Source organism: Emydura macquarii, unplaced genomic scaffold (assembly GCF_026122565.2).
Source record: "Emydura macquarii macquarii isolate MOO-44397 ecotype Brisbane River unplaced genomic scaffold, CSIRO-AGI_Emac_v2 contig_1253, whole genome shotgun sequence".
NCBI lineage: Eukaryota > Metazoa > Chordata > Testudines > Chelidae > Emydura > Emydura macquarii.
In genome coordinates this window covers 76,598,360-76,620,815 of record NW_027131390.1, presented here as the reverse complement: position 1 = coordinate 76,620,815, position 22,456 = coordinate 76,598,360, and the positions used below count along the sequence as shown (strand labels likewise).

At 38.1% G+C, this 22,456-nt stretch overlaps 1 protein-coding gene across 6 annotated transcripts in view; it reads right to left on the bottom strand.

Annotated features, from left to right (window-relative positions):
- LRP2 (LDL receptor related protein 2) overlaps positions 1 to 22,456 on the bottom strand; it is a 163,331-nt gene that overhangs the window by 99,680 nt on the left and 41,195 nt on the right. For 5 of the 6 annotated variants that reach the window (XM_067549286.1, XM_067549290.1, XM_067549288.1 and 2 more), the window contains exons 9-21: positions 21,885 to 22,004; positions 17,340 to 17,468; positions 16,161 to 16,330; positions 13,456 to 13,679; positions 12,193 to 12,399; positions 10,212 to 10,414; positions 9,429 to 9,569; positions 8,186 to 8,389; positions 6,099 to 6,291; positions 3,100 to 3,225; positions 2,603 to 2,733; positions 1,550 to 1,687; positions 335 to 616 (exon numbers count right to left, since the gene is read on the bottom strand). In XM_067549286.1, the coding sequence (XP_067405387.1) occupies positions 335 to 616; positions 1,550 to 1,687; positions 2,603 to 2,733; positions 3,100 to 3,225; positions 6,099 to 6,291; positions 8,186 to 8,389; positions 9,429 to 9,569; positions 10,212 to 10,414; positions 12,193 to 12,399; positions 13,456 to 13,679; positions 16,161 to 16,330; positions 17,340 to 17,468; positions 21,885 to 22,004 (2,268 nt within the window). Of the gene's footprint in view, positions 1 to 334; positions 617 to 1,549; positions 1,688 to 2,602; positions 2,734 to 3,099; positions 3,226 to 6,098; positions 6,292 to 8,185; positions 8,390 to 9,428; positions 9,570 to 10,211; positions 10,415 to 12,192; positions 12,400 to 13,442; positions 13,680 to 16,160; positions 16,331 to 17,339; positions 17,469 to 21,884; positions 22,005 to 22,456 lie in introns of those variants that run through there. The other variant, XM_067549291.1, reaches the window with a different exon arrangement.

Below are 22,456 nucleotides of genomic sequence, written 5' to 3'. Positions count from 1 at the left end.
CAAAATACCACAGGCAGCTATTCTTGTAGTTCCTTGCAGCCTCACCAAGCCCTTAAAGTAATGGAAATCTCCTAAGAAAAGCCACTCTTGTGACACTGCAAGCCCCATTTTCAGTCTAAAGATGTATTGATACTTTTGTCTAAGCTTCAGGGGCCCAATTATGTATCCCTTGTTCATGTGAGTAGTTCCATTAACTTCAATAGGACTAGTCACATGAGTTAGGAAGACCTCTAAGATTTGTCCTCAGATAAGCACCTAAAATCAATGCAGACTGAGCCACCAAAACTGTCGGAGGTGCAAGTATTACTAAGTGTACATTACAAGGACTACTTACTTAGTGATCCACAGTTTTGTTCATCACTGTTATCATGACAATCATCAACACCATCACACTGGTAGTACTTAGGCACACATCTTCCATTGCCACAGGAAAATGAATAGGAACCGCACTGCAAAGTGGGTGGCTCATTTGATGGATCTTCAGTACAAGTCAGCTGATTAGGACCCAGCTTCATACCATATGGACAGCCACAAACTCTTTGAAAATTAGGTACAGGGAAGCAGAAGTGGCTGCAGTCTCCATTGGGATTTGTTCCTCTATTACAATAGTTAGATCCTAAAATAGAAAAAAATGCTCTGAGAGATTAATATAAGTTCAATTTGTAATAGTCTGGAAACAGTTCAAATACATTGTTTATCATAAAACATAACAGAAACTGTTGAAGGTCAATGATGTAAAATTGAATGATCTGGGTAAAGATTTACAAAAATATTTAGGGCCTACTTCTGTTCATACACTAGTGCAAAGTCAAGAGTGTTACAGTGGCATAAATGAGATCACAAGCAAGCTCACAGTATAGCAAATGTTTAATAACACATTTCTCCCAGTAGAAAACAAAAACATGTTATTTATTTTGGTTCCAATTCTGGCAAGTGCCTGGAAACAGGTACACATGTATGCTGCAAACTGGAACTTTTTCTGGAATAAGGACAATGAAATTTGACACCATGTTTGTATAGCACCTTGAAAATGCGAAGCACTTTTATGTGGAAAGTCTCACCACTAGACTGTTGCTTTTTTTTTTTTTTTTTTGGTTAAATTAGGTGGATTTTTCAGTGCTAGCGCATTACAAGTAATACTTGATTCAAATAACCTCATGCACAGAATTCAGCTGAGTGAAAAGATGAAAACAAAATCTCAATCATGTAAAAAGGTGATAATTTACAGAATGGCACAGCATGACTTAGAAGACGTTTAGTCCAGTATTCAAGGCTTTCTCACAGATAAATAGTGCAGTTTAATCAAAATATCTTTTATTTGTGAAAGCGGAAATAGTGGGTTATAATGGATAATAAATAGGGCAGAATATAATGAAATTATAATTTCATCTGTAGGAGGCTATTAAACATCTAACGGGTATACCCACTCCACATCACATACAGTCATAGAACATTGATTTACATAACCAGTGACAGCTCAGAGGGGTGACCTCTAAAGGTGTGAGGACAAATCCTTTGACTCTTTTGTAAGTACAACAAGCTAGCTCACCTATTTGGGAATGAGCATCATAAGATTTTATATGCATGATATTACTAATGCCTCTCCTAATAACAGTCATTTCTCCTCCATCCGACTTCCTCACTCGAACTATTCCACCAAGTCTCCAGTCAGTAAAATATGCATAACCTGTATTGAAAGACAGTTAACACTTAGTAACAGTTATAATACAATATGATACAAAAGATCAAACGATGCTGGATAAAACCTCAATGCTAGCCATGTAAATCTAATCAATTTTCACACCTAATTCTTTTAGGGAAAAACAAGAAATGCAAAAAATTGGCAGCAAGTACAAAATGATTGCATGATGCATTAGTGGAAGATATTTCATAAACTGATTTGCCACTAAAGAAATAAATATTTTAATCAGAGGTAGACCCAGTCCAAAAACCAGATCCAATCTGCCCTTCCTGACTTTGTCTGAGCTCAAATTCAGACCTGATTCTGGATCAGAATGTAGTAACTTTGTCCTATTTCAGCTTCTAATACAACATTAAAAATGTTTGCCAGTAAACTTTTCAAGCAGCTGAAGAGATTTTGCAAACTAACTTTTTAATATAATGTCACAGATTCTGATATTTTTATTCACATCATGTGAGCCACTGTAGGTAAATATCAGGACATATGCAACTGAGTCAATCCTGCAAGTGCAGAGCGCCTCCTGAGAGGTCAGTGTAGCTGAGAGTACACAGAATCTGTCAAGGAGTATGGTCTAGTGATTACGCAATCTCACCTCCTAGAAGCTGTAGCTATTAGTGTAATGTACCCAAGATATTGCACTGAAAGGGTTAATTTATTTACAAGAATGATCATTTAAGCTCTCATATTATTTCAGTATAAATGTGTGAAAAGCAGCCTTCAAAAAGTAAGTAAGCAGAACTGAGCATATTTTATTGCAGGAACTTTAAACAGTGTCTTTTTATAGAAAACCTGCATCTCAAAATATTGTATAATACTTCATCACACACAGACTCAGTTCATTACATGGTAAAAAGTTATGGATTGTAATAGACAGCTAATATTTTTCAATGCCAGACTCACCTCCAAAGATAGTCAGGCCAAATGGATGAGTCATCTGATTAATGCGTTCAAGAGTTCTTCTGTCTAACCCATCAAAGGTACTGTGCTCAATTTTATCAAAAAAGGCATCCACCCAATACAGCCTTAAAGCACTAAAAACAAAAAAAAAGGTTTCATCTCAAAGAATTACATTTTTGCAAATAAATGTTAAGACTAACATTCTCTCAATAAATAAACAGTCCTAGACTAGATTTTATATGAAGTTATTTCAGAATTTTTTTCTGAGAAAATCTCAGATGTAGCATGTATTTTGACATTTTGAAGAAATACAGCTCCTGGAGAAAATAAAAGCACTGCCATTGATTTTGCAGTATGAAACCAAGTGTTCTATATTTTTCCTTCTTGTAAAAATAAGATAGTTGCAAAGGTGTCTTTTACAATGTCCACTAACTGTTTAAAGAAAGATGCACATATTTGCTCAAAAGGCCTCCATGGTTTCTCATCAGTCTTTTTCTTACCCCCAGTCAATGGCTAGGCCATTGGGCCAGCCAAGTGTAGTGTTCACAATTGGCAAGGCATGGGATCCATCACACCAGGCTCTCATGATTTTAGCAGGGCGGAACCAATCCGTCCAGAATATATAACTGAAAAAGAAAGAAAGAAAGAAAGAAAGAAAGAAAGAAAGAAAGAAAAAGAAAATGTATGAGAAATATTCATAACCATGAAGAAATTGCTGTTTTTGTCCACTGAAATAGTTTAACACAACAAATGCATGATTCAAAAAAAAAAAAACTGTGCCAGACCATCACAGTTATTAAAAAAAAAAAAAAAAAAAAAATCAAACTTTCTTTTGTTTGGAAGAAATGGCTCCATCCAGCAGCCATATATTTCATAATACTCATCCAGGTATTCTGCTGAAACTAAGGGGGGGAAGGGCCCGGATTCACTACATCTGACCCAGGGAGATGTAAATTGCACATCCCAAAGCCAGCAGAGTCGCTTGCATACCCAGAAAGAGGAGAAGGTGATTGCACTGCTCTAAAAGGTTTCCACAAGCCCTTCCTGTTTCCATAGTTTGATGTGCATTTGAAACTGAAGATCATAAATGCAAGCTCATCTGGAGCTGAGGCAAACTTGATGCTGCTCGACTGCATTATAGCATATGTGAACAGAGCACTAATGGACATTGAACCATGATATGCATAGAGAGAGAAACCTCTGTAATTTGGGGAACCAAACACTTCCACTTGTTTTTATGGTAACAGATCATTGACTATAGCACTGGAAAATAATATTTTACAAAACAAACTCAGAGTGCAAAGATGAACTGGGAGGTGCAGAATAGGATTCCATGCATATGACTTAAAGGTGATATATCAAATCAAGTAAACAACCTAGATGACTGCATGCCATAATGTCCAAATAAATCAGATGGGAGCAACAGCCCTGAAGCACACATTGGTGATTCATTTATTATATTGTTTTCCGATTCATGTCAGTCCTACACCTCCATCCCTTGAAGAAGTAAAGAGTTACTACAAAATATGGATTTCTTGCAGAAGATAAGCAACTCAGTTCAAAACTGTGTATGGTGGACAATTAAAGCTGAGTTGGAACATCACAACAAGACTTTATAGATGTTTGCACAGATAAATTACTAACAGATTGTGTTGGCAGGTAACAAGCCTCTCTAAAAAGTGGCTAATTTGGTGATTCCCAAAATCATTACAAAACAAGTGGTGAAACTCAAACAATGAGTCATAAATACAAAAACATGTTGCGGGAAAAGGCACATTTCAACAGAGAGAAGAATTAGAGGAGAAGTCGCAATTGAAAGATTATGCAGATAAATCTCACAAAGCAATAGAGCACATATAGCAGAAAGAGGGAAGTTAGTTAGATAGCAGAGAGAGGAAAGTTGTCCACTTCCCTCAGTGCCAAATCAGTAAAACACAAGAGGAATCAATGGTTACAGCAGACATTGGAGTCTGTAAGATCACAAGGAACTCTTCTCATCTTAAAGTAATCGTGAAGAATAACTGGCTGTGTTGGAGAAGATGAAGACGAGATGAAGGTTATGATAAGCCTTGTGTAAGATAATACAGTACAGCAGGAAGAGGACAGGAACAAGGAGAGAGAGAAAGTTTATTAGACCAAAAAGACAATATATAAAAGGAGAGAGGCATTCTCCTAAATACTTAGAAGAGTGTGTGGGTTGAGTAAGGTTCATAAATCTTGGAAACTACCCTAACAAATGCAGTGTATTTTTTTAGGTGGGGCAGGGTTTGGTGTTCTGCAATGCTAAATATTGAATAGCACAAGATTGAACAGGTTAATGAATAAAACTTGCTGGGTAACAGCAGCAAACTCAAAGATCTGTGTAGTTGCTGATCTTATAGTACCTATATCACCTCCTTGGTCCACTTCTATAGTGGTAGTGGCACTACCAGCAAAGTATCTATTTTATGTACAATACCCTCTACTTTTCAGAGATTTTGGTCCTTTAAGCATGAGGTATCCACATTTTTGTGAGGATTTTAAGGTATGATGTGATTTAATTCAAGAAGAAAAATCAAACCAAAAGATGACAAATTCCTTGCTTAACTCTTACAGGAAAGCATTAATATGCCCATGGTTTTGTCCTGACCTTTCAACAGAGCTCAGGTTAGCGGCTTAACACAACTCTATCAGTGAACAAAGCTTCACATTCCAAGGGTTAGAGATTAAGAATGTTCCTTACCAGCTCATCACTATACTTTTAGGAGAGCTCAACCATCCATAGGAATGTGTTATTAAAATCAAAAGATTCAAGCAAGGAAAATATGCAAAGAATTATTCAGATATTCTGTAACAGGAATAGGAACTTAAAGTGTGCAGTGAAAGTGACGCTTTAGCATAGTTGCAGTTGCATGGAGAGTTGCAATTAAGGTTAAGCATTTCCATCAAAAGAAACACAGCCTCTTCTTTTCATTGTATTACACAAAGCAGAAGCTTATTGCTTAGAGTGTAAGTATGTCAAAGACAAACAGCAGCATCTTACAAGTTTCAAATATAATCATTCAGATACTGAAAAGGAAAGTCATAGAAGGATTCAAATTATTTGTCTGAGAACTGACCTCTTTTAAAAGTAATACATATATAACTTTAGCTCTAGACTGTGGAGGTGAAGAGCAATTTTCTAATCCAAATGATAAAAAGCTAACAAGCTTCTCTTGGCTTCATATCAATAGACAAAAGAAAAAGAAAAAGAAATCTGTGCTTTAAAGATAATTCTGTTGAATATTCCTTTCATGCTGAATGTGTATCATCTTGCACTTTGCTTGGGGTGCTGTAATCCGTGCCAGGATAAGAAAAAAGAACAGACTGCAGCAGAAGGAAGCTGGAGAGAGTGATAATATTTTGGAAAGGAGTTGAAGTCCAAAACTGAAATTCTGAGAGGTAAATTTAACCTGTGCTGGTGCTGCTTAAAACATACAATTATTTGTAGCTTCTAAAGTGAAAAACAAGTCAGACTTACCCAATAACAGGATGAACCACTATTGATCGAGGATTATTTAAATTCTGGACAATAGTTCGTCTAGATTTATCAGTCAACCTCATAACACTAACGCTCCTATATCGAAGATCTGTCCAGTACAGGTTCTTTGAGATCCAATCAAAGGCCAAATCTTCAACGCCTTCCACCCTATTAGCTGTAAGAATTTCTCTGCCTAGAATTTGCAATATATACAGTATAAGTTCAATTCTTTAGATACAATCATAGGAAAGCACAATTTTGATTACAGAAGAGAATGATTCTGCTTTTGGATCATTTTAATTTTCTGTGAGTAACTGAGCAATGACATAGCAGGCTTGATTGCACCCCTTGTGCCTGAGAGGGTTTGCTGCAATTGAGGGAAAAGAGGGAAAAACAAGGTTTGGCCAGGAAAGGGCAGCATTAATTTGCAAACAGGGTTTCATAGTAGCCCTACAAAAGGAGGTCATTAAGGGATGCACTGAATCAGCACATCCTTTAGCCATCCTAGCCATGCTTCCTCCCTCCCCCGCCACAGCTACCCATTGTTTGGGCAGTGCTGGCCAACTTCAGGCTCCCTGACAGAGAAGGGGGGGTAAGCATCCTGAGGAGTTTTCACCAGTTTGATACTGGAATTAATCAAGTCCAGTAAAGCCAAGTTCTTCTCTCCCTTGCTGAAGTCAATGGGAAGCATGTATGTGTATGAGAGGGCAGAAATTCGTCCTTAATCAGGAACACCCCTAACACTGCCCCAGATAAGATCCTTATCAATAATCACACAAGCAGTGTGGTTCCTTCCTATACTAACACTATCTCAAACAATCAGGCCAGAGTAATCACTTGTCTCATTGAAGGAGATTAAAACAAGAAATGCCCGAGTTTCATCATTTAAAGACATAGCAATCCTGATGACCTGGCACTGGCAAATATTAGCTGGGGACGTGAGGAGTGGGGGGACGACAAATATTTCACTCCAAAGTGAATATAGCAGCAATAATTCTTAGTGACAAAGTTGCCAAGTTTGCCAAAGGCCAGCAGAAGTGTCATCTTATGGATAACAGAATCACATTAAGATTATTATTATTTAATATTTGCACGTCAGCAACACTTAGCAATCAGGGACTGAGGCTCCATTATGCTAGCCAGCACATACACTTACAATGGAAAGACATGAGGGAAAAGAGAATCCAACACTGACTTGAGTGGGAGTTTTGCCTGAGTGAGGACTGCTGTAGTGTGCCCTCAAACAGGAAAAATCAAGACAAAATGCAAACATCAATACTTGGAGATCCTTTAAAGGAATTGGAAGGATCTTTGCTGCCTTCTTATCTTTTCAAATTTTTTCAGAAGGGTAGCCCCAGGTAAGATTAGTACAAATATTTGTGATCGTACTTTCTCAGCCTACTGAACTAGGACTGATATTCTTTTGTATTTCTCTAGGAAACTCCTTTTTGTGTTTTTGACATTTTACTGTCATTGTTTCAATTTGCTGGCACTTTCTAAAAATGCAAGATCATTTACATATCTTCATATGTGCATATGTAATGGGCCAGATTCACTCCACCATCTGCCTTTCTAAAAGACAGGGCAAACCCTAGCGGAGGGCCTCCATCAGTGTAAAGTCCTTCGAGAGCTAATCACAACATCCTATGCAAGCAACAGCGGCCCGCAGACAACCAGCACAGTTCTAACATAGAGGCGTGGGTTTGGCTAGAGAGGACAGGTGAGGACACCTGTGGAATTTAAAGCTGCTCTTTCTTCCTGGAAAGGCAGCAATGGAGATGTCACACGCATGCCCAGTGGTGAACCCAACCTGGATACATGAGGCAGCAAGGCACAAAGAAGTGTGATTTGCACCGGCAGGATGTTTCTAGGCTACTGGTTTTTGCTTCTGCAAAACACCAATTTTGCGTGGCCTGATTCCGTACCCACTGCAGTTTGGGCGTACAAAGAATGTAAGACTGGGGCCTGAGTACATTTGCAAAATGGCTAACATTTGCAGGAGCTTACAAAATGTCCTGCCAACGCAAGTATTCAGCTTTTTCATGGGAAGATGCAGAGAGAAACCAAACCAACAGTTTACGTCTCACCTGAGCCATCCGTCTTTTGCTTATAAATTATATCTTTAGTTGTATCTGAAAAAAAAATGGTTTCATCTTGGGCACAGAAGTCAATTCCAACAAAGTATGAAGGGCTCCCAGTCACTGGGATAATCACATCTTCCTGAGTGGAGAGATTGAATGGGATCCCACGCACTGCCAACTGTGATGAAAAGAGCAAAAACTGTTGCACAGCTACAAAAGAAAAGAACAGGTATAGATTTTAGTGACTTAAAGGGCTTCCTCAGACTTTCTCAGAATCAAGATGATTCAAAATTAATTAAATGTAAGGTAAGGAACTTTTTAGTTTTATTTTGCAATGTTTGTTTTGACAATAAAGTTAAGCAGCTGCTACTTACAATGGAGGGAATGGGGGAAAAAGAGACAGACAGAGGATGAAAGAAAAGAAGATGATGAGAAAAAAATGAGAGTTTCAAGAAGAGGGAACAGAAAAGAGCAGAAATGGAATTTAAGCAAACAAAGGCTGAAAAAGGCAAATGGGGAAAAAAGAAAAATAGAAACTCGCAGAGAACATATGGTGATGTGGCAGAGTCCTCCACTAATTCCACTTGCATAGTTGTTAAGGACCCAATATCTCTTCACAGAAAATGTTACCCCAAGGAAAGCACCAATCGTGGCTCTCTCATTAATTTCCATGGTGATCATTTGTCCAAAGAGAATTTATAGGCTCTATGGGGCCCACCTCTGCCACCAGACCATATCTGAGCTGACCACATCAGCTCTTTTCTGACGCTTGTAGCAAAAGAAGTGCTGTTCCTAAGCACCATGAAAAGACAGGAGCAACGGTGGAAGTTGTTACATTTACAGCTGTCAACAGAGGTCATAGGAAAAAGTGCTGAACAACTTAGCACATCTAACCCAATACTGGTAATGAAAAGCAGGAAAAGGATACTCTAAATATCTGTTTACACAATTTCGTAGACAAGACTGGAAGAGTCCCCTCCATGCTCCCTTATCATTTTTCTATGGGGACTCCTCCTGTCTGCCCAGACCCCTCCCTTATTAAACTCCTAAAAGGTTCAGTTCTTGGAACTCTGTTCTTTTTTATTTACTTTCTTCTTCTTCTTCTTCTTCTCAGTTATTGTATCTCTCAGCTATTATTTTTTGTAAATGGTACATAACTATGGAATTCATATGTTTTGAGGTCACTGCGTGCACAGGCCATTTACAGATATAATTTTCTCCACATCAGCAACTAACACACTTTTCTTACCAATACAATGTCGCCCATCCACGTGTAGGTCAAAGCCCAGGGTGCATTTGCAGCGGTAGCCCAGCCCATCGTTATCTGTTTTGTGGCTGAGAACACAGATCTGTTCACAACCCCCATTATTACTTCCACAAGGATTTCTTACTGGAAAATAATATGGATGGGATTAAATATATTCATGCTATAAACTTTCCATACATCATCAATTTTTATATTTTCAGACTTTTTTTCAGTATTTAGAGCAAATCATTTGGAGGTATATTGCCTAATGCAGGCAGAACTGCCAAGAAAATACGGCACAGAGGGTCCAATCCTGTAAGATGTTGAGTAATTCCCAGGAGAATGAGATCATCATCAACTCCCATTAAAGTTAACTGGCATTCAGATTGCTTGACACCTCCCAAAAGGTATTCAGCACATTACAGCTTGGGGGCCTTAGCTTTTAAGATAAACTTTTTGGTCTATAGCTTTCTGCATCTACACTCAGTACATAGTTATGTCTCACGTAAAAGGCATTCACTTGTCACTGAGGGCCTGATCCAACTGCCATGAAAGTCAATGAGTTCATACTCCCATTTACTTTAAAGGGAGCTGGATCAAGTCATACAAGGGAAAATTGCTCATAAACACAAGTTTGCTTCTTTCAAATATCAATGTATCGCTCAGACGTTGCTTTTAAATTTTGTATAATCAACTTCTTTACAACAAAGGTAATTGTCTACTGTTTCTTTTAGCAATTCAAGAGAGGACAATTCCAACACTTCTCTTGACAATCAGTGGGCTTACCATATGGCTGCCTGAGAGCATGGTAAACTGTCACTCCATATGGCCTCAGTGAAGACTGGTAGACAACTTGAGGGTTAGATTCTGCAAACTTATTAGCCTTCATCACTGCCATCCTTGTCCAATCAGTAAAATAAACATTATGTTCAAAAAGGCTAATTCCATAGGGATGAGGAATCAGTGACCCTCCATGTGCTATTGTTCTTCTGTTAAAAAGACATTTTTGAAATTACATGTAGAATATTGTCAAAAAGATAAACTCACTGCATTCTGACCAAAAACAACAATAGAACTTTCTTGATTCATTAATTAGCTTCTGTTTTTATATACAAATAAGCAGTCAACATGTAGATGGAAGAGATCAACAGTGGTCAAATAAGTGAAGTGGATACAATATATGCAGAGTAGTATCTCAGGGGAAATGCAGGGTAGGCGGAAAGAATGAATAATGCAGAAAGCAACTCAAAATTACTAAGGGGGTGAGAGAAACAGAAAGTGGCCAGTCTCCACAGAGCAGAGATCAGACAAGTATTGAACACTTGGGAAGGCGACAAAAGAGGCCTCAAATGGTGAAAAGATAAGATGCCCAGACATATTGAAAAATTAAAGAAGAAACTTTGGAGAAGGCTACAGAAGGCCACAACAGAGAGGCCTGCACTATTTAAATGTGGAAACATGAAGAGACCCAAAACAATCATAAAATATATGCATTCTACACAGACGCTGCAAGAATGTATGCTAGATCAATTACAGGGATAATGCAAAGTGTTTACTTCACTAAACAACATTTTACTATTAAATATTATTAACATTAACTTGAATTTATGACTAAAGGGTCTTTTCCTTTATGTTGGCCACATTCTATACCTCCAGAGGCATCCAGCTGTGATAAGATGTGTGCTGGGGTTTTCTGGTGTGTTACTTAGAAGGACATTAAATTCTAGTTTAAGAGCACTTTAAAACTATACCATTGACACACTTCAAAATGCATAATTTTTACGCTAATGTAAGATACTCTATGTTGCAATAAGTGATAAGTTTTTATCTTAAAAAACCAGAGATTGTTCTAACCACTTGCATTCCTGCCTTACTAAACCGTGAAAATGGCCTTGAAAAGTGACGATATCAGGAGAAAAACAAAGATATCAGCATTGTTTTTATATGAAGATACACTCTCTTGCAAATGAAGCAATAAACTGAATAATAAAATCGACTTGACAGATAACTGTTTTCTTAAATAAGACGTAATTAGAGGGAACTAGAAAGGGAACAATTCTTCTCTTATGTCTGAGAAACACAGAGACCATAATTAGCAATGTAGAGGTGAGGGAGCTTCTAAATAACAAATAATAGACAATAGATTCAGTGGTCACCATTAAAAGTCAACAATTACTTCAGGGTAGCCGAGAAACTGTGGTTACCCCCTATTTTTTATAACAGGAGTGACTCCAGTGTCTCACACATTACTGAGTGGTAAATGGTGATAAATGATGGCTTTTTAATAGCTGTTATTGCAGATTTGTGATTAGGTTTTAAGTGCAATCAAAAAGAGAAGATATCAGAACATTTTATTTCCATTGTGGTCTGTGGGGTTTAGAAAGCTCAAATTTAAAATGAATGTAACAAAATAGCACAAGGAAAAGACATAAAAAGAAAATAAGTGTTCAAAGAAATAAAATATGCATGCCATCAAGAGACATGTATCATAGGAATGGGCAATAAAAACAATGTGAATGAACAAGGAAGTGCAAAAAGTAATCAAGGGAAAAATAGGACATAGGCATAAAACATGAGGTATAATAAAGGAATTTAAGATTTTTCTAACTGTCAGAGTGAAATGTCTGATAGATTATGGTGTGCCATATCACATTCAAGTTGTATTGTAATTTAGATGTTGTGAATCTCACTTGGTTAGACAGATCTTAAACCAAACACAGAACATTTAACTGCCCCATAAAAAATAAGAAACAAAATTCTCTTTTACCTTTGAAGTCCATCATAAGTTACAGTCTCAATGTAATCAAAGCGGCTGTCCACCCAGTAAAGTCTCTTTGATACAATATCCAGAGTTATTCCAGCAGGCCAACCTAATTTTGTTTTTATCAAGTCTTGACGGTTTGTGCCATCCATGAAGGCCCTTTCCACTTTAGGATCTCCAGAAAGACTATCCCAGTCTGAGAAAAATAAATAACTATAAAAGAAAAAAAAATTAAAGGTCCTATGTTTCCTTGATATTTTCTATAAAAGCTACATTTTATCATTTAAAACAGCACATTTTTAGAGTTGGAGCTATATCATCATATGGTGTCAATCGGTGCTCAATGTAAATATGCCAGTTGACACCAACTGAGGATCTGGCCTACAGTTTTCTCTACAGATGGAGTTCAGCAAGAACTTTGACTTCACACAGCGGCTTAGGGAACTTCTATGCGCTCAGCAATGGACAGAGAAACCAAACAGAACAGGAAGAGTAAGCCGGGATTAACCAAGTGGGCCTTGAAGGTAGCAGTACATCATTATAAAGGAATTTCATGCCCTTTACAAAATTCATTTTCCTGTCACAGAGATCACATTTTTCATGCCTCCTATGTATTGAAGTATATGGGGCAGGGACAAACACAAGCACCACAGAGATGCATATCACAGAGATGCACGTCACATTCTTGGATGCACATCACAGTTCTCACTGGTTTCAATGGTAGCTGCACATGCACATCCAAGACCAAAATGTTGCCACAATACAGAGGCTCCAAACAATGAGAGTAAAAGCATTTCACAGCGTTGCCATAACAGACAGTTCTATAGCACAGTGAAACTAGGGTCTTAGTGTATATCTGTGTAAATTACCACTCCATTTCAATTATATATTCTTCCACACAAATAACAGGACACTGTACAATACAACTTGTACAGGAATATCTTCACCCACAATGAAATGTAGACACCTCCAAGGGGCAAATGTACAAGCCATTCTAAGCCAACACCACAAGGGACTGTGAAAAGGAGAGGGTTACGTAACTTTTCAAACCGTGTGATGTTTAAACTGGAATTTATTTGGGGTGCTGGATTTAATACCCATAACTCTTGTGAAATGAGTGATCAGCCAGTAGAACACAATTTGTCAAGGCTTTCATTTTATGTTTTATTCCAAAAGACATTTATTGACTATTTCTTAGTTACTGTTCCTTTATATATTAATACAGGGATTTTAGCCATCGTTTCTCATTACCTCACCTGTATCACTTACCCAACAGTTGGGTCGAGTGCTATTCCTCTAGGATTTCCCAGATTTTCAGCAATAAGAGTTACACGGTTAGTTCCATCCAAGTTTACCATATCTATTCTGTTCACACTGGTCTCAACTACATACAGTTTATTGTTAACCCAGTCTACTGCGAGATTTTCAGGTGTGTCAACTGAAACGTTTAAAACTTCATGGATATCAGAGCCATCAATACCAACAGAAAAAACCTGAAAATAAAATACATACTATTAACTTAAGCTATTAACCACCATGATGTTTCATTAGCCATTTTAATGACTCACACAATAGTTGTCCTGCCTGACGTAACCACATGGCCCTACAGTTATGTGGTCGAATTCTGCCCTTTAAAGCTATTCCTTAGGCTTTTGCAAAAAGAAATAGAGAGGATTTTTGTGAAATTTAGGAACCAAATGCAGAAACAGAGAGTCCATGTGTCATTCCTGCAGACTGGACAATCTACCAGACTGAAACTGTCTTCCACCATAGTAAAAATGGCAAAAGTAATGGAGTAAAAAACAATAGAAGTCTTGCTTTTCTGGACCCCAGCGAAAGCATGAGTTTTCACCAGTTTAATCAACAGTGAGTCATTTAGCAAAGCTCTAGTCGGAGGTTAAAGTAAACAAACAGGGGAAGGAGCTCTTACTGCACCAACCAAGCAGCAGGAACTATAGGGAAGCCTTGCTCACCCAAGCAAAGAGGACAGAAAGTTCTCCTGTTTAGCAGTGGAGGGTGGGCTACGCTCCTTTTGCTGTCCCTTATTTTAACCTCTGGTTCTGACAGTATGAGGCTCAAAGAGAAATATGTGATTTTTAATTTAATTTACTTTAATTTACTTTAATTTACATGTGAGCTCACAGCTACAGTCCAATGACACAACCAATATAACCAAAGTGATTTTTTTACTATTATACTGATTCATACCAAAAAAGGTGTTTTTCTGGGGAGGAACAATATTAAAGCACAAAACCTACATTAAAATAATGTTACGATGCACCACAATTTAATATAATCCGTAAAGCTTTGATCTAAAAAGGTCACTTAATTTTAAATCCACCCAGTTGGGTCCAGATACCGTTGAGCACTTGAACTGATTAAGCACCTCTTCAGTGACAGAGGACTTGGTGGACTTTAGGCCAAATGCAAACTAGATGAGATGAGGAATGTCGTAGGGATATAACTCATCATGCCCTTGATTACTTTGCACCTTAGCTTAATTGTTAACAGAGTATTTAATTTGTCTTTGTTTTTCTAACATTTAAGTAATTTCTGTTATAAGAAATATTAATTACAATGCATTTCACATGTAAGAGAATGCCTTATTTATTATTATTGTTGCTACTCCTAGAAGTTGCAAACAGGATTGAAGCTCTATTGTGTTGTGTGTTATACAAACACAGATAAACAGCAGTCCCTGCCACAAAAAGCTTTTGATGGAAATGTCCATTCACTGGAATGTTGGTACCTTTTAAAGTAAAACAACAATATAATTGCAAGTAAAACATTTGACAGATAAAACTCCGCCTCAACGTTAAACTATGCTGTTGCAACCAGCTTAAGCATAATAAATGGAAACGTTATGTGGGAAAAATGCAAGAATTGTGCAAAGCTAGTGACTATGGGGCATATCCTGCCCTTCCTCCATGGCCATGCAGGGCCTTGGCAGTGTGGTTGTGGTGTGGAAGGTATGGCAAATATACACATGTGGTAAACAACAGCTCGGTGACAGAAACCTTGCTCTGTGCAAACCCTCTACACACTGGGGTCAGCAGGGAATGGGTCACGGGTGAACCCAAAAGACCCTCCTGTTCCGCTATTTCCTCTCCAGCAAAGGGAATAAGTAAATGTCCTATAAAAACTTTTATTATTGAATTAGGCTCCTTTTTGGTAGTCTAAAGTCTGGAGAAATGGGGTATGTAGGTAATATGACATCTAACATTAGTGACACAGCACTATATTCAGAAATATGCAGCTTTTTCAGAGTTATCAACTTATTTCCGCTGTTGGTTTACTTGCCCTACAAAGTTCCTATAAAAGTTTTGGATTTATGCACCTGAACTACAACTTTTATTGTTTTCAGTGAGGTTGGGGGAGGAGAAGTGAGACAAAGGGGAAAATATGAGCCTTCCTGCTTTAACATGTACCCCAAACTGATTTCTGAAAATTACTCTTTACTCTGAATTAAAGTTGAACATATTTCCTCTTTTCAAAAAAAGTAGTGTAACAAAATATTGGCTCATTACACAAAATACTGTCAATATTTGTAACCCAAAGCTCAATTATAGTTCCATTTGGAGTACACGGGAGAAATCTGATTTTTATCATCTTGAAAAGCACAGCAGTTTTACATTTTAAATGATCAGGTTTCAAAAAATTACTAAGAAAAATTTGTCCAGTTTTGAAAGAAAGTCTACTATTTCTCTTAATTAGGCTTTTGGACTACATTTCTAATAAAATTAAAAGTTGCTCAAGATAGCACCATATAATAGCATGCTTTGTTTAATACGTCACATGTAACAGTATAGCTTGAAAAATGTGGTGATTAATGTAAAATTTCTCAAGGGCCTTTTTTGTTAGAAAACAAAGATACAGCCTGCATCTGCTCACAAAAATGAAAAGCTATCAACACATTCTGTTCCTGGGTCTCTTTACTTCCAAAAAATCATATTTTTCTTGAAATTTCTACCTACCTTATCTTGCACTGTGTCTGTCCAAAAGATTCTATGTAGGTAAAAATGAAAGTCCACTCCAACCGCAACTCCACGATTCTGGGATTGCACCAAAGTACGAAAACTCCTTCCATGGACATCTCCAATCAGCAAATCACGGCCATTGGAGAAAATAATTGACGCAACACCAGCTGAAAGTGAGGGTAAGGTGTAACTACCAGCTCAACATACAGATCAGTTATTTTGCAAACAGGAATTAATGCGTTTGCAAATTGTAAATAAAATACAGAGGTATAAACTGACACTTATCAATACTGAGTGTACATATGCCTGCTTGAGGGTGCAAATGGGATTTTGTTTTTGTAGATTGCATGCATTGCATCCATCTTTGAAAATCTGGCCCTTGAAGCACTGCATGGCAAACTGGTCTACAGCCTGGTTTGAAGTGTTGGAGGAAGCAACTAAGGAATGTGCAATAAATAGGGTGATCAGATGTCCCAATTTTATAGGGACAGTCCCAATATCCCAGCTTTTTCTTGTCCCTCACCCCGTCCTGATTTTTCACACTTGCTATCTGTCACCTTCACAATAAAATCATTTCTGTGTGAAAATTTTACCAGAATTGTATATCCACATCCTGAAGAAAGTTCTCTCTCTCTGTTGCTACCCTCATCCTTCTCTCAAAAGACCTTTTCCCCCCATGAGATGTGGATATTCCTTGAGTCTGTCAGGCAGCCTATCTTCTGAGAATTTTTATATATAACCTTTCCCATATATATTCTTCACTGTCGCGTCCCATTAGAGCATTTCACAGCAGCAGAGACTCTCTAATAAGAAGGATTAGAAGGAAAGTTTGCCTTGAAAATATATATCCATGGAGAGGGTTAGTGTATCTATTTCAGTGGAAGATATTTAAGACCCAAATCCTGCTCACTTCACTCAGACAAAGGTGACATTAAAGTAAATGAAGTGAGCATCCTACAAATGATCCACCAGTCTGAAAATCTTGTTTCTAATGAAATATTGCTTTTGAACAATAGGGAATATCTCTGGGAGCAGCAGAATCTGTCAGGCCACTGGAACATCTTATGTACGTCTGATGCACTCAGGCATATTTCACCACTTTTTATTCAATACACAGAAAATGACAAGATAATATCTGCTTTACAAGTAAAATTATAGCTAGTGCCATTTACTTACATGAAGTGTTGGCTCTACAGTGGTGGTGGTGCTCCAAGAAATAACCTTCTACACAGCGACACTGGTGATGGCCAACACGGTCTTCACACAACTGGTCACACACACCCCACATCTTACAATCATCAAAATCTGTTAGATGGACAAAGCATGTACATAAACAAAGTTTCGAGCAAAGGGGACACTGTCATACTTGGCAGGCCTGGGAAGATTGTCTTTCCTTTTTTCCTTATATTTGTTTGCAAAGTCCCTGTTGCTTTTGGCAGGTAGGTTTCCCTTTGGACAACAAATGCTTCTCTTTTCTTATCCTCAAAATTAAAAAACAATCAGTGCTGCTGCCTAAGCTTCATGGCTGCCTGATAATAACAAACCTGTTTGTGCAAGCAATGGAGGAAAAAATAATTGGTAGGAAAGGGATTTCAGTATCTGCCTTCCAAGGGTGATCAAGAACAATGGAAAGGAAATGATGGAATGAATGTGAGTTATTTTTAGTAGATACCCTGCCTCCTGGGCTCACAAATATCTCTCATATTTGAGGCAATACATGGGGTACCCCCGGCTGCAATGCTTCCAGAAGTACAGCCCCTAGTACCAGTACAATAACAAACAATACCATCATGTCAGCCATTTAGCATTTGTAACCTATCAGCAGGCACCCTCTTAGAAATGCTGCTATCTAATACAGTAATTCCAATAGACTTGGCAGAGACAACAGAACTAAACTGCTGTTCAGCTGAGATGAGTAGTTCGAAACCCAAATTACATGTGAATGCCTACACTTCCCTGTATTTTCAGGTACTCAGAACTAGTTAACAGGATAGATCCACTCTATAATTCCAGGCAAAACCCATGGCCAGCTCTTCAACCAGTGTAAATCACTGTAGTTCACTGACTCCAGTGGAGTTATATCACCTTATGTTAGCTGAAGAGCTGGCCCCACAAAAGCCTAGAATTGCTCTCTATATATTAACTTCACTGTTAGCACTAGACTGTAAAAAGCAATATAAGCTAAAGTGTGAGTAATTCTTTTCAATGTGCAATTGAATAATATTATACTGGATGAAACCATTTCATGAAATCAATACACCTTGTCTAGTCATCTTTATTATACTTGCTGCACCTCACAGTCCAACACCCCATGAGGTCAGCAATGGGATCGCTAGAAATTACTTCATTACACTGAAATGAAAGCACAAAACTTTAATTATGAGTTCCCTAACTCATGTCACATACGTCTCATTCTGAAAAATTCTACTGGCCCAATTTTGCAAGGAGCTGACATCCAAGGAAGTTAAAGGTTTTCAGCACCTTTCAGTTGTCCATTATCTTGCAGGCTCAAGCCCTATGAGATTTTCTCAGTGTCTGATACCAATCAAGGAGATACACCATCCAAATAAGATGGGAGAAATAAGTACAGGATACACCATACACTGCAGAAATTTTGGAAGCAAACAAATCTAATATAATCTAGACAAAACTGCTTTTGGTGACTTGTGCAGAAATAAAATGCACCCTCGTAAGTACTTTTAATTATCAGAAATGTTTTAATTGTTTAGATTGGTATGAAGATGAATGAGAAAAAAACTGAACAGCATTAGCAGTTCACGAGTGGGTGGAGATATGAATGTGGATATATGTGTTGAAATATGAATATTTATTTATAAGAATTCTAAGAGGAATATATTTATTCATATTACCATGTATGAAGAGAGAGCAAGAGAGAAACTGAGTAATAAACACATAGAAGTGGAAATCTACAAGCCTATCGATACAATGAGTTATAGGAAATGAACAGCTAAAATCCATTTTCAACATATTTAATGATAATACTTGGCATGTCTATAGGACTTTCCATCAGAGGATCTCAGTGTTCTTCAGTGTTGATAAGAACATAAATAAGAACATAAGAATGGCTATACTGCTCAGACCAATGGTCCATCTAGCCCAGTGTCCTGTCTTCCGACAGTTGCCAATGCCAGTTGCTTCAGAGCGAATGAACAGAACAGGCAATAACCAAGTGATCCATCCAGTTGCCCATTCCCAGCTTCTGGCAAACAGAAATCCCTGCCCATCCTGGCTAATAGCCATTGATGGACCTATCTTCCATGATGAATTAAGTCTTATCTAATAAGCCATCTTCCAGAATTTAATCATTGCTAGATGGTTCTATATTGTATTTGTTTTACATACAATAGCCATGTGTCTGAATGGGGGGATACTCATATGAAGAGAGGCTACGTTATCATTAAAGATGATTATTATTACAACTGAATTTCTAGTCATTATAAAAAGAAGTATAGCACAACCATATGGGGACAGTTGTTCCCCACCCAAAGCAGCCTACTCCTTTCTATACCCACTCTATTGCTCCTGCTTCCTCCATTCCACTGCCTTTTCCTGCCATCTACCACTTAGCTGTGAACTGGGAAAAAGGAATTTACTTGTTAAAGTAATGTCCAGTGCCTGACCACTATGATGCTTTTCCTGTCAAGACGCCACAGCTGAGGAAATGAGATTCATTAGGACTCAGGAGGGAGCCAACAGAGCATGGGTTTGTTTACAGACTGGAGCAGATTTGGGAGCCTATGAGAGCAAAGCAGAGAGAACAGGAAGAGCTGGGGATAGGAACAGGGACTCTGGGAAGCAGCACAAAAAGCTTTAAGATTGATCTCTCTTGCACACAGAACTCCGTATTTGTGCTAACATGGAATTCAGATTTGCTCAGCTAACTGAATTCTGTCTCTGTAACTAGAAAGAATCATTGCCCAGGAATACCAAGCCCCAGTGTTAACCCATTAAAATCAATTTAAGTTCACACTTCTCTGGATGTTTCAGTTTACGGCTCTCCCAGTCTCTGACCCCGGAATAAACAACTTGGCCCCATACATTTATGCTGTCATTTACAACAAGAGCAACTAGCAGATTATTGGCACTAATCTGAATATGGCTTTGGCATTAAAATCTTACACTTCTCCACTTCAAAAGCCACAAGAATAATTGAAATCAGGCTACTTTTCTGGAAACCAGCTTTTCTGTCTCTAGCTGGGTAAGGCAGAAAGGTAAGTGAACCCAGAGAGAAAAGTGAGATAACAGCCTTGTTATTAGAGTTTCCAGTTTTAAGCATTTGTTGACACAAAATGGGAATGAAATATTTTTAGGTGGCATTTCTGGTAGTTAATAGATGTTGCTCTCAGTTGTGGTGTACCAGGGCTTCAGCATGTGCTATAAATCCCCACAGCACACTGAGGAAGAAACAGCCAGGTGCAGAGAAGAGGGAAAATTGAATAGATTATGGGATTTGGAAAGTCATACTTTCCACAAAAAACACTTTCCACTTAATTCCTCAGGCATTCAACCAGTAAAATTAAATTTAAACTAAAAACTGAATGAATAACCTACTGAACATTACAGCTAATAAGCCAACCCAGATATAAACCAACCCCTTCCTTCCTTATCTAAATACTAACGAGAGGAAATGATTCCCATGTCAGTTGGCCCCAACCTTCTACTTATTTAATCAGGATAAAGAAAGGAACTTCCCTTTATGTATGAGTCACCTTTCCTAGATTTTGAGTAAAATGGCTATAGCCCTTCTCTTTTGTGGAAAGCTGTATCTCACATGATAACAATTACCTGAGATCCTTGTATGGAAACCAAAAATGTTTGTCAAAATCTCCTAGCAAAGGCGGAGAGTTTGGTTTATAGGCCAATCAATGGGATTAAGAGAAGATCAATTAGCATTACAGTAGGTCAGAGAGTAGGTTTCCCAACTTGCTCCTGAATCAGAGTTAAAGAGGTCTCCCTGCACATGCATTTGCTTTAATCCAGAGTCAAACAGCTACATGGGGATCTACTTCCTTGGATACCTGTTTCAGTGATTCCCTTCTTTCCAATGACTTGCATATAAACCAAACAACGCTGTGAAATTATAACAAACTTTTTTTGGTTTATATGCAAGGATATACGAAGTGTACATAACAGGAGATTCAGCCCTCCAGAGTGGCAAAATAATGTATCAGACTCATTTTACCCAAGACAATCTGCTTTTTCACATCAGCTCAGTTTTGAATTATAGATCCAATACTGAGTAACTCCTAGTTAGCTGATTTCCCAGATGTATAGCCATATGCCCCAGAGTGCAGGATCAAACTCTCAAGAACAGTAAAAGGGCTGTTACATCAGATTTGAACTTAAAGTTGCCATACCAGAGTCAGCCTTTCTAAATATAATCAACCTCTCCAAGTATTAAAAAACTGGTCTTTCCTTAGCCAGTAAATGAAGTCTTAATGACTGTTCACTGTCCTGTTACTCTGTCCCCACAATGGTGTTGTGCTGTTGTTGAGCTTTTACTCTCCTACTATTTTTCCATTCAGCTTAAGGTCTAACTTTAGGACTCTCCAGATTTACCCACTTGCCAATACATCCACCCATATGAACGTATTCAAAAATCATGGATTTTTTTTTTCAAAATTTGTGGAATCCATAATACCCAGGACAGCTCTGAGAAAAGTGCAGACGTATCTATCTGCATCTCCACTGATCACTTACCAATGCAGGTGCGACTGTCATTGCTGCTGATTACATACCCCGCAGGGCAATAGCAAGTCCCTCCAGATGGTGAGGAGTGGCAGCGATACTGGCAGCTCAAGGCAGCACAGCGGGATATGTCTAAAAATAAAATGACGTCATTTCAGGAACACCAGTAGTACTATCATCATGGTGCTTTACACTTACGAAGCCAGGAGGCCTCTCATGAACAGCTTACAATTTACAGAACACATCCCGAACTCGGTCCATAAGCAAAGAACCACACTTCCCTCCAAAGTCAACATATGGAGTTCTGGCTGCAAGATCAGGCTCTAACTAGACAGTATAAAAAAGGAAGGGGAAAGGGAATGATGAAAAATCCAGTGGTGATGCTAAACACACATCTTGTTTGTTCCACAATACCATGTGTGTTTGTGGGCATGCAGGTGTACACATCTAATTTATCAGTATAGGGAGGCTGGAGGCTAGGGTTTAGAGAACTCTTTGAGGATATGAGTTTTAAGGAAGCAGTTAAAGGACGAAATTCAGTCTTACATGAAAAGAATCAAATATACCACTAGGAAGAGTTCCAT